At 40.2% G+C, this 13,362-nt stretch overlaps 1 protein-coding gene across 1 annotated transcript; it reads left to right on the forward strand.

Annotated features, from left to right (window-relative positions):
- Positions 1-6,189: 6,189 nt before the first annotated feature.
- On the forward strand, positions 6,190-13,123 carry tdgf1 (teratocarcinoma-derived growth factor 1). Its single transcript, XM_063889067.1, has 6 exons — positions 6,190-7,670; positions 7,753-7,796; positions 8,474-8,683; positions 9,498-9,612; positions 10,067-10,176; positions 11,371-13,123. Exons 1-6 carry the CDS (start codon positions 7,648-7,650, stop codon positions 11,475-11,477), a joined length of 609 nt encoding a protein of 202 aa, XP_063745137.1. The 5' UTR covers positions 6,190-7,647; the 3' UTR covers positions 11,478-13,123.
- Positions 13,124-13,362: the final 239 nt, after the last annotated feature.

The following is a 13,362-nucleotide window of genomic DNA, read 5'->3' on the forward strand; positions in this document are numbered from 1 at the left end:
GGACAAAGTAAAGACCCGGCTCCAACAGAGACCTGACGTCCCACTCCATCTGCAGTTCCACAAACTCAACAACTCCTTCTCCTCCTGGAAGCACTCGTGGATGGTGGCGTTTCCTCACAGATCGGGAGATGTGGAGGAGGAGGAGGAAGAGGGGGAGATGGAAGAGTTGCAGGCATGGAAAGAGTCATGGAAGATCTGTCGCTGGAAGAAGCCGGACGAGGACACGGTAGTGTGTTTCTCCACCCAGCATCGCACTCACAGACAGATGGGACTGACGCATGCAGAGGACGGGATGCCAAACAGGGAGTGGACTCTGAGCTGGAAGATGGCCGACACTGCAGACCAGGAGGTAGGCACTGAGGATGAAGAGGAGGAAGAGGAGGAAGAGGAGGAAAGTTGAAATGGTCTGATGGCTCAAGGATCATATTCTGTGAAGGACATTGTTTATTTGGAGGACATTTAACAGATTGATGAGGTCATTATTTCTTCTCTAAGGCTTTATACCAACCTAAAGTCTTGGGGTTTGAAGATCGAAGCCTGTGGAAGTTTTAAACCTGCAGTTCTTCTAATGGCCAGCATGTGGTGACTATCTGACTCTAGGGGAGAAATGACCACTCGATATTTTACCTCAGTGAACATTTCCCTTTTTAGTTCATGGTCTCAATCGCTAGTTTGGGGCTAAGTCTTCTTCAAAGAACTGCATGCTTTTTATTTTATAAAGGATTATCATATTTAACAGATTTAAAATAGACAATAAAGCAGCCATGTGATTGACATTGATCATTTTGGGGACATTGCTCCCCATCATATGACACTTTATGGTGGTGGTGTCGTTTCTTCCCTGAAACAGTAAAACAAATTGACAGAAATAGAAAACAGGAGGTTTTTTTTATCTGCTCCTGATTCGACTTATGCTGTTACCTGTGGACTCTCTGCTCCTGGATTTCAAGAGCTCTCTTGTGTCAAAATAAGCAAACAGTTGCCGAATGTGTCTTCATCTAACCTACAACAGTAAGATTTGATGTTTTTCTAGTGTTTCTGTGTGGCGAGTCTTGCTAAAAGCACCTGATCTGCACAGAGTAGCTTGGACTGAACTCAACGCAATTCAGCAAATCAGCAGTGGTCAACATGACAGCACGTACCTAAAATGCATCACAGTACTACCACATGCATTTCATGGCCACTTACATAGACACTAATGGGGAAATAAAGGATCCTGTGGACATGTACCATCACACTGAACAGATATTTCCTAAATGTAATTCAATTGAGGCAAATTTAAGATTGTATTAACTTTGTTTGTACCAGAGTTAGTCCAGCATTTCAGATTGAAGAATTGGTGCTGTGGGAAGATTCCAATGTCCCAGACAAAAGACAGAAATTCTGGTGAAATATGATCTGCGTCTATTATTGAGCTTAGAAACAACTGAAAATAGGGCTATATAAAGAATGGCATAATCAAGGCATGTCGATTTATGTTGTATTGAAGTAGGCTATTTCAAATAAAACAAGTCCAGTCAATAGACTCCTGCCAAAAAGCAAAACGAAAATGTAAAAATAAATGAATTATTACCCATGCCTTCATTCCTAACACAAAGGACTTCCCTTCATCTGGCATCACAGAGTGGCTGGGCTGACTAATCTATTCAGAAATGTTTTGATACACTTCAAACTGAGTTTAGGAGACTGTTAACATAGGCATCATCAAGCATTACTTATTTAAAGTAAAAACAATACTTTACTCACATTATCAACAGCAGCAGTGATGCATTCAAGTATTAGGTGATTTACTTTTGTCAGATGGCTCTGTCGAATGTGCCTTTAGATACCAAATCCCCCGCTGTTGCACCTTTCGTATATAACACGCAACAGCAACACATCAGACAAACAGTGTGGAGGCTTCGTGACTGCACATGCGCTTGAGCTCCGACCTCAGCTGCATGGTGGCCTCACGTGTTCCCTCCAAAGGAAGCAGTTATCTGACTACAATGTTGGCGACCTGTCTGATTGGCCGACTGCTCTCATCTGTTGTCCCTCAATGCAAGTGTTTCACTGAGATACTTGGATGTACAAATCTATCAGGGCCAATAGAAAGAATGGCATGAGCCAAGAAAAAAAAAACAATGTTCAAGCTTAAAACGTGTACTTGTGTTAAATAAGTACTGTCTGCTATTGGTACGGACACCGGGATGTCTTATCAGCACTGCCTGCCTTCTGCTTCCGCCTCCGGGTCCACTTTAAGGCGACAATGTATTGAACTGTAGGGAATGTTAGAAAATGCTAATATTAGCTTACTATGTGAGTTTCAGCATGAGGTAGTCACCGGCTGGTAATATAAGGCACTTTAAAAGTGATTGTCGGGCAATAAAGAGGAGTTGGTTAAATATGTAGGCATGTGTAATATGTGGAAATGTCATGTTCAGTGGTGTGGGTGAAAGACGATGCCCAGATCAGTCTTAACAGTTTGTTTAATGATGTGTATCTTAAGCCAAATACTTAACCGTTAATCCAGTGGCATTATATTGAAGTATCTATTCTGAATCATTTGTATGCAGCTGCTTCATAAAATCTATTAAACTGACTAGGAGCGTTGCTTGGATCTAGTAACATCGGGGGCTTATAGCCATGTGGACTTTTTTGGAATAATTTAGGATTTAAATGCTTCAATCTGGTGCACTTGCAGGGCGAAATAAGAGATCCATGGATAAATTACTTTTCAATAATCAAGAAATCAATAAAATTTGACCACAACCAATAACAAATAATTTACACTTTGTCATTTATATTTGGATTCCTCAATCTCTCAGCCTCTACTCTCTCCCCTCCTGTGAAGCAGCAGTAAACCACCTTCAACGTTTTTCTTATCTTAAATTAAGTAGTTAGTATTTTTATTTTTTTATTTATACATATATTACTAACCACTCCCCTTTTACACTGCATAATTGTTTTACTATCCGATAGTATACTTTGGAATGATTTCACAACTGTTTTTATTTATTCTGATCTTTTTTTTTACAACTATAGTAATATTATAAAGAGCAACTGAGATAACTGAGACTAACAATAACTATCTAAAGTTTAAAACTATTGTTTGGATTGTAAACCCTCATAGTCCTTCACCCCACTGAGCTGTAGTTATCTGAGGCAGAGCTTCAGGAGGACTCTGCCTCCACCTTGTTCTAGATACAGGGATTCCCAAAGTGTGGTGAGCTGCCACCAGGGGGGGCGCAAGATGAAACATGTAATGGTGGTCTGGTATAAAAATATTACACAGTGTTGTTTTTTAAGTGGGATTTTTCCATAGGCTACAATAAAAAAACAGGAACAATAAACATTTCCTTTGTAATCCCTTTTATTTTAAATCAGAAAACTATAATTTATTAGTTTTTGATAGAAACGTAGAAGAAGACAGCCGCTGGAACGTCTCATGACAAAGTTATTTATATGGCGATAAAACAAAGCTGTGTCGCGGTTTTTTTTTGCGTTTTTTGGGGGGGTGCGTCAACCCGGTTGGGACGTAGAAGGGGGTGCGCCGCAAAAAAAGTTTGGGAACCGCTGTTCTAGAAACAGCGTCTAATGCCAGATAGCCAAGCTAGCTAACCAGATGCTAACAACAACAGCCCCCGGGTCTCTGGCTCTGTCTCTCTCTTGCTCTCGCTCGCTCCTACAAAATCTGGCTTGAATGACACACATAGGACCCAAAAATACTTGTCCTAATGTATGATATTATTTTCGATGGCATTATTGTATGATCATGACTATTTTTAAAGATGTTCTTTATGTTGTGAGAAATGTTTCATCTTTAAAGTCTAAAACAGAGACCCTGGCCAGACGACGCCACTGGAGCTGACCCACTTCTCCACACGTATGTGATTCTAAATGAGCCACCAGATGAAGACACAGTGAAGCGGCTTCCTCTCTGGCAGAATGATCACAGAATGAAACATAACATGCAGACTGGCTACACAGGGAAACTTGTAACAGCACAACATCATGTTGGTTATATCCTCTCCGTCTATGACAAATGATTCAGTTATTCAAACTTTATTTATGATCAGAATCAGAATTATTTTATTAGTCCTACAGCGGGGAAATCACAGGGTTACATAAAAAGCAGGTAAGACAGGCAGACAATAACATCATAGGTATGGAGAAAAAAAACCCCCCAAAAATTAGTTATTTAATACTATTTAAGAGAAATAAGTACTCATCCATAGCTAAAAATGAGTAGCAGCATTTAAATAAATAAATGAACATATAACTGTTTTGAGATATTATAAAAATCTAGTTTCACATGTAGAAATTCTTATTATTATTGCACAGTAGAATTGCCTGAAGCAAGTGTGTATATCGCTGGGTTTATTGCACAAGATTTCAATAGTCTGTATCGAGTTGGGGTCTACCAGGGGCCGTGGTGGTACAGTCTGATCCCTGCAGTAGGGAGGACTGCGGGATCTCCATCAGACGCTGCTGTGTGATTACTCTGATAACTCTTATTAATGTGATGTATCTGTGTAGTTTAGCCAGTGTTTGCTTACAGTCAGTCACGGGTATGATGTAAATACAGCCCTGACGGTGCGGCTTAGATAAAAGGACTGATGTAAAACGGAGTGCTGTGTTTCCCTCAGCAGTCATGGGAAGACTTCACTGAGTCTCTTTGCATCATCATTTAAAGATAAAGCTGCTTTCTCTCGTATATCTGTGTCTTCCTCTCCCCCTCTGTGTGCTCAGCAGTCTGACAGTTTTCTCATGCAGATTTCCTGTTGTGTTCAGATCAGGTTTCCCTCCTACTGCTGATGACCCCCCTGCTGTGTATTAGCATGAGATCAGACTGCATTGTGATGCTGCACACATTACAAAATACCCATTTCCACCTCTGATTGTGCCTCTGTGGTCAAAGCTGAGACAGATTAACCCCATCTGAATGGGGACAGGGGGAGGCAGGGGGGGCTTCTGCTTCACTTGGAACAACAGAGTTGAAGGAGCCAGATAAACAACCAAACAGGAATTACAGTTTTAAATCTGTCTAAGAAATGAGTGTTTTAGCTCAACCAGCTCAGGCACACTCCGGAACATTCCCTGACTTTTTCTGTGAATGCTTTCTTGCATTTACAAAATAAGTGACGGTTCTAAGGAAGGAAGAAGGCTGAGAGAAAAGGGATTTCATTTACGCAGATGAGATTAGAATAGAAAGAAAAAAGAAAATGAACTCCAAGATTGTGGATAAAAAAGTCCAAACCTTTCTTAATTAAATCAAATATGATAACACAGTGCAATTTCTCCCCATGAGCTAAAGACCACAATCTGGGGCCGGATGAAATTAAACAGATAGATGATAAAAGCAATGGCCTCTGCTCTTTTAACAAACGGTTAATAATGCAGTTTTAAGTTTTTTGTTAAAAAAGAAAAGTCCAGCATCGGAATCAAACCTAACAGGTGTACACGATTGCACATTGATAAGAAATAACATACGACTCCGAGAGAGTCTACAAGAAATCTGCAAAATATTGAACCAGGAAACATTGCGTTTGAATCAAATCTTGCAGGATAGTGATAGAGGATATGAGTTTTAAATGTGTTTGTTTTGGTTTTGCTTTTAAGGGCAATAAGCAATCTCACCTAGAATCTCTTTACTAAATAATAATAGCTTTGTCACTTTTTTCTTTATATCACTGTTACAACCCAGGAAACATTCTGAAACATATTTATACTATTAAAGAGGCCATACTGAGCATTATTATAAGGGAGAGAATCAAGGGATTGGGAGCAACCTTTCCTGTCCCATTATATACTGTATATTGTTTAAAGATGTGCTTTAGACTGGAGGATGTAAACTGGAAATACAGAGAGGCAGGACATGAAGGTGGTTGGCAGGAGACAGCCTCCTTTAGAGCAGTGCGACATTAACATGTGAACACAGAACTAGATGGGCGAGTGAGGGTATCATACACGTGTATATGAAGGGGGGGGGGCTGTGAGAGACACACAGAGAGGGGGTGGAGGTGCAAGGTGAGAGAGAGGGGGAGGAATGACCTACATCTGAAGAAAAGTCCATGTTTCTCTTGAAGAAGAAATGGGGGCAGAGTCTACAGTGTCACGATTTTACATTTGTTGGTTGACAAACATTCATACTTTTGTATAATTTACTTCTGACTTTGTATTTTTAGGTTAGATTATGAGAAGATGAAAAATGTCCCTTAACTTTGGGTATTTGTACTGACGGTTAAGAAAGGCTAATGCTGAGTTGGACTGAGTTTTGCAAACATCACTCTCTGGAAAAAACTCAAACAGTCAGTTTACACTCAATGCAAATATAAAATGTAGGTTTATATGTTGCTTTATTTTGGGGAAATTATCTTTCTTCTTGAGCAAAATGAACCATTACCTGAATTTAAAAATGTTGCTAGTATCATTAGCTTGTATAGATAGCTTGCAGAACAATATATTTTTTAATTGAATTAGTTTTCCTTTTGTTGAAGGCAATCCGACAGGACAATCTCAGGACAAAGATTGAGATGCACCATTTTACAAATGGAAAACAAAACAGTACAAGACACAATGATATATAAGACACTCATAACAATACAAAGTACCAGAGACTCAGAGACTATATAACAAGGCAGAAAAACACAAAGGGTTACAAACAGAGACCACAACCCAAATATACAGGACCAATGTGTGAGCAGGAAGCAGTGAGACATTACTGAACACAGTGTTGTACTGTAGATTTATTCAAGTACTGTTCTGAAGTACAGTTTTGTTGAAGGTCAACTTGTAGTTGAATTTAGTATTTCAATGTTATGCTACTTTGTACTTCTACTCCACTACTACTCAGAGGTAAATGGTGTACTTTTACTCCACTACATTTATTTAATCCCTTTAGTTACTTTACAGATCTGGATTAATGATGGTAAATATAATCAACCCTTAAATCAGACTTTAGTTCACCTGGAGTAAATCCAGCAGCTACCCTGCAGTATACAAAGCCATTCAAACTAGCTGCACCTTTACCAGCTCTGAGAACACTTTAATGATCAGTAATTATAAAACATATCAGAGATATTATTCTGAAATGGACCAATCAAACAATGACTACTTTTACTGTCGCTACTTTAAGTACATTTAGATGAGAGTACTTTCTACTTTCACTGGAGGAACATTTTGAATGCAGGACTTTTACTGTGACAGTCAGAGTATTCCTACACTCTGGTACTTCTACTTTTACTCAAGTACAAGATCTGAGTACTTGTACTTTTACTCAAGTACAAGATCTGAGTACTTCTCCCACCTCTGAACACTGACTATTAGTTCGCGCGAACTAAGTGTTTCAGGTGAGGGTCCGCTGCTGTTGATTCCACCTGAGCACAAGACAGTCGGAAACAGAGAGCAGGAGTAGGCGGGGCTTCCGGGCTCCTATGAGAGTGATCAGAGATCAGGGAGAGCAGAGGTCCATGACTGCAGGTCGAGTCTCATCTCCCTCAGCTGTTTCCCCCGGGACACCAACTGTTTCATGGAAACGTATACCTTCTGAATAGGGGAATCAGATAACTGCTTTTTTAAAAATCTTTTGCAAATCTTTTCTGCACTCTTCGTCTCGTCTCGAGACTTCTCGCTTTGTTGTGGATTTGTTTGGGTCTCTGCAGGGACATGGGATGGACTCAGCTGCTCAGGTAAGGCCGTACTCCATGTGGCTCTGAATGTTCCGTTGTGCTACTGTCTCAGTGTTCTGATAATGATGGTTGGGTGTTTCAGGGTGCTGTTGTGTGCGGCGACCTATCTGCACTGTGCTGCTGCAGGTATGTGGATCCACATAGTATAAGTCCTGCAATCATCAAATATTTGAATCTATGTTAGAGTAAAACATTTAAAAGTATAAAAAGTAATTATTGTGCAGAAACATTGTGTGTATATAATTATATGTGACATTTTTAGATAGTATTGTTTTGCACTATGCCCTCATTTTACTGTCGTAGACCAACACTATTCTGATGGACTTTTTGTTAAATACTTAAATAATTTGACTCTTTTGCGACTTAAAGAGTTAGTCCAATAGTTGCATTTTTAGAGATGCAATTTCTTAAAAGAAGCTTGTGGTATTAAATAAATGTAGTGGAAAAAATGACCTTCTTTCCATTTAAAATGTAGTGAAGTAAAAGTATTAAGTAGCATAACATGGACATACTCAAGTACCTCAGAATAGAACAGTACTTGAGTAAATGTACTTAGTTATTTCCAACCTTTGCTCTTAATTGAAAAAAACCCATTTATTTAGCTATTCCCACTAAATTAATTATGATTTTTAATAGATTGCAAATGAATAGAAAACAACCAGGTCTTTTGAAACCCGACAGATAGACAGTATGCGTTATCTGTACTGGGGCGAGATATAGTAAGACATACTAATGTTTTTCCTCTACAGTCAGTGTTTCTGATGAAGACGTGGCCTGACCTTGTTGTATTTTTCTTATTTCAGGCTGTGAGGGAGACGAGTGCATCAGAGGCCAGAACCCCCCTTCATCCTCCTTGTCTTTATCACCACCTTCATCTTCTTCTGTGGTGGACAGATCCCAGCCGCCCTCCCAGGAGTTCCTGGGTCAGTTTACCCAGGTGAGTTCCCCAAACAGCGGGGACCGTAAACACCGCGACGCCAGCGCCATGCTGCCCTTCATCGGACTCACAGGAAGTAAGTCACAGGGGGGTTGAGTGGCTTTTAGTGTGTTTCTGTTATTTTCAGACGTTTGTTCTGACTCTCGGTGTTTGCCTGCTGATGAGGAGCAGAGGACAGGAATGTGCTGCCAGATGGAGACTCTGGTTTGTCTCACAGATACTGAGAGAGGGCTAAAACTGAGGTGCGAGGGCCCTACAGCGGGCCCCCGGCTGCTCCGAGCGTTCTCTAGAAAGTAGCACATTGACAGAGAGACCATTTAGTACCCATAGAAGTAATGGGGTCCAGTTATCCAAGTCAAATCGGAGATTATCATTTGGTGTTTAGAAAATAATAATTTAATAATACAATGAAACACATTGTTGTATGAGCACAGATGAGGTACAGTGGCTCAGGGAGATGTCCTCCTGCTAACTCTCAAAAGGAAAACAAGGGGCCTTTAATTCCATTTGGGAACCTATTATGCATTTTCTGAAAAGTGAGGATACTTCTAAAGAAATGAACAGAGAGGAAAACTTTCCTCATTATTTGTATTATTTATTGTATTGTGTACTTTACTACACATTACTTTTATTCTTTGCTTTAAGTGCTGTCATGTCAGTTAAGTACTAATTTAGCAGTGATGTCATCTTCTTTTTTGTGTGTGTCCATGTAAAATGAAAATGAATAAAGACAATGTGGCACGGGAAATCATATATGATAAGTGCAGCAAATTGGGGGGGGGGTTACGTTAGGGGAGGTGTTGAGTATCTATGTGACTGCAGGAGATGTAGACCGTCAGGAGATGTAGACCGTGCTGGGGACCCCTCTAATGTCTGCATCTTCCTCTCAGGCGCTGAGCAGAGCCGCAGCTGCTGTAAAAACGGAGGGACCTGCATCCTGGGCAGCTTCTGCGCCTGCCCTCCCTTCTTCACCGGGAGGAGCTGCGAGTACGACCAGCGCATCAGGTAAACACCACACACTCTTTCCTCCATCACTCCTCTCGCACCAGCAGTGATTCACTGGAAAACTGCTGCTCCCAAAGCAAGTAAAAACAAGGTGTCTTCGCTTGTCATAAGTACAAAAAAAAAGTGAAAGTTTGCTTGGTTAGATGTCTTGAAATAAGATGAGATATTTACGTAATTGAGATGTTGTAATTAGCTGGGAAAAAATATTTTGAACTGTATTTTGGATAGATATATACTTTATTTTTTCCCACATTTGTAAATTGTTTAAATGATTATTTATACCATAATCAAAATAAGCCAGAAATGTTCCAACGTTTCCAGCTTTCTGATGTCAGTGGGTGATTTTCCAATAAAAATGTGTTTCTTGAAACAAAATGCCATAGCAGCTTAAAAATAAAATAAACTTGGCAAGATTTCGTGTTGATTGTGATGCTAAATGTCTGCGTGCCTGCAGGAGCTGTGGGTCCATCCCTCACGGAGAGTGGGTTCAGAAGGGCTGCTCGTACTGTCGCTGTGGTTACGGCACTCTGCACTGCTTCCCCCACGTCTTCCACAAAGACTGTGGTAAGTAACACCCCCCACCCCATCTCCATGAGCTTTTCGGCTGCAGCCACACCAGAGACTTACACTTGGGTCAGAATCAAATTCAGCTTTGTTGCCAAGTAGGTAAACAGACATGGGGAATCTGCCGTGGTGTACATGGTGCATACATTAACAGTTAAAGAAGATAAATAGTAAGAAAAACAAACTAAAAATTAAATAAAGATATACCAAAAAAGAACATACAGTTTAATATGACACATTACTCCTTAAACAAAAAGAAACATGTGCAGTATTGGTATGAAAAGTGGAAAGCCGTGCATGTTTTATTAGGGATAGCTTTGTGTAGAATGTGCAAGACTCGGAGGGCTGTGCAGGAGTATTAAAGGGACTGAGTTCAAACATTAATGTAGCGCACAGAGCTCCGGGTTAGCTCATGCAGAGCGTTCAGGCAGCGCATGATGAACCTCCTTCCTGTGACATGCAGCTGGAAGTTTCCGTGCTGGGGAGTGTTTCAGGTGAACGACCTGAGAGGGTTTGGACGACACCCAGAGTCAGACTGCTGTCGTTCACACGTTTTATCCCGAACACAAGAAATTAAAACTCCAACTGTGTGTGAACGCACCTGAATGACCCCACCCGCCTACTCATTTACATGTCAAAGCTTTTATTCCGACATGCAGAACTACCTCACAGTGCCACACAAACATATGAGCGAGACCTCTGAAGGTTTGAGCTTGTCAGGGCTGTATGTTTTCTAATTGCGACTAAAAAACCAGCGTTGACATCTCCTGATATATCTTCTGATCCATCAAAAAGGATCAAGATTCTTTCTATTAGTGAGATTTCAAGTAGGGGTCAGTTCATTACTTTACAGTTAAAGAAGTACCATATATTTTCTCTTTATTTGTATAGTTTATCGTGTGTATGCTGAAGCATGTTTCTCACTGTGTGCTTTCCAGTAAAATATAACTCAGGAACTAAAAAATGCCAACATTACTTAACCATTAATCAACCCTAAAGGGAAAGTTTTTGCAGCAAATTGAACAGCAGTACAGAAAAGCAACAGATCTCTAACACCAGACCTGGTATACACGGCAGTGCACGCTCACACCAGAGCAACCACAGAGAGGATGAGACAGAATATCAGAGAAGGGTTCGAATGAGAAAGTTAAAATGGTGATAATAATTCTTGTTTGTCCTTCTTTCTCCTCCCAGATGACTCGCAGGAGGTGCAGTGGTATCGCTCGTCATCCTGCAGGAGCCTCGGGCCCCTCCTGTCTCTGCTGATCCCCTCCCTCCTGCTCCTCTCATGGACTCTTTAATGGAGGCTGAATCACTGAGACTGGACTATGCAATATTTCTCCAGCTGCTGCTTCAGAACTAAATATCCGTTTACAAACCCAGAGTTTATAAGCTAAAAAAATATTTATTGTATTTGTCTAAATGCTGCTGCAGTGGAGGAGAGGAACAGAGTTGGAAAGCTGGGAAGTTGTTTCTTCAGGAGGGACATTCTTTGTCGGAGTGAAAAAGATCTTCTCGATGGGGGTCAGGAGGACTCACAGGAAACTCCAACACCTCTGAGCATCTGAGGACTGCAGGTCGAATGGAACCAACATGAACATTTTTCGGTTGCCTCACACATTCCTAAAACAGTGAAACTGTTGTATATGAAGTAATCCCAAATGCAGCTGCTCTTGTCGCAAATGTTTTAACGAGTGTACATGTTTTTAAAAGGGATAAATCTAGTGCAGATTCAGATCTTTTCGGAATGTAATAATAAACCCAATGATTACAACAGGTTTAGAGTCAGCTATACAAACAAATTCATGGTATGTCTCTGAACTGATTTCCACAGTGGAGCAGTGGAGTTTTGTGCCTGAAGAAGTATGTTTATAGGAGGCAAGCTGTACATAAGATTTTTATGAAAAGTATGTTTTTTTTGTAAATTTAGGACCATAGTTTTATGTATAAAGGCAGTTTGTTTTTTAACTTTGTGTCTTCTGTCTGTGTGCCACACTGTGAGCTGGTGACAACTCTGTTATTTGCATAAAACATGTAGTAATCTGTTCATTGCATGCGTTTTGTGTTGTGAGAAAGACTGTCTGGAAAATCACATCAACCTTATTAAAACAAATGTGACACTGTAAGTACAATGTACACTTTTACCTAAACAGTAATCATTTTCAAACCTAGTGTCTCTTGAATGTGTCTCCCTGCTATCTGCAGTTATTTCAGGATGGCCTGTGTCTTATCTCCGTTTGTTGATGAGGCTATTGATTATCAGCTGCTCTCTTATCTCAGACTAACAGTGAGCGGATCTGCAGTCTGTCAGCCTGACAGCAGTCTGCAGCTAGCATTAGTCTTACTTTTAATAACTAATCACATCTTTTCTCCCATATTTTCATCCGCTGATGAATCTGAGGTGTAATGTGATGATTCAATGGAAGGAAGAAGGGAAAACAAAGATCCTCTTCACAAATTTCTCTTTTTGGTTTTCTCTTGTTTAAATGAACTCTTGTGAGAAGTTAGGAGGGGAGGGTCTTTTACTGCCACAGCTCGCATGTATCTGAGACATGGCCCAGCCTGGCTCTGGTTTGTAAGTGGTCTAAAGCCAAATGGTCGACAATCTCTGCTTTAACCTTGATCTGTTCTTCATATAGATTTATATGTTTTTAAAAAGCTAAACATTTATCAATAAACTACTTAAACACTATCCGTCAAAAAAAAATATTGAAGAAACTACAACATTTTTCTCTCCACACATTATTTTGAAGGCCATAGAATGTAACAGGCATGTGTATCACAGGTAGACTCAGAAAAAAGTCAGTTTGGGCTATTGTCTCAAATCACAGAAAGTCAGCCTTTATAAGTTTGGTCTAATTATTTGTATTTGTTTTGCTCCTTTTTGTATTTCACTGCTGCAACGAAAACATTTCCCAGTTTGGGATAAATAAAGTACTGATTCTTATTTTTGGCTGTATTTTTGGCCATTTTCATGCTTCATACTTTAACAACATCCTACAGATTTAATCAGATCCACTTCAAATTTGATAAGTAGTATCTTAAGACCACACATAAAACATTTTTAAACGCTTTCTGATACATGGAACACCATATCTTGGCCGCCGTTTTGACACACTCGCCATGACACTGAATGTTTTTGTACTTGGGCATACAGTCTCCAACGTGCTCCAAATTGTTTGTGCT

This window comes from Eleginops maclovinus, chromosome 8, assembly GCF_036324505.1.
Source record: "Eleginops maclovinus isolate JMC-PN-2008 ecotype Puerto Natales chromosome 8, JC_Emac_rtc_rv5, whole genome shotgun sequence".
Classification (NCBI taxonomy): Eukaryota; Metazoa; Chordata; class Actinopteri; order Perciformes; family Eleginopidae; genus Eleginops; species Eleginops maclovinus.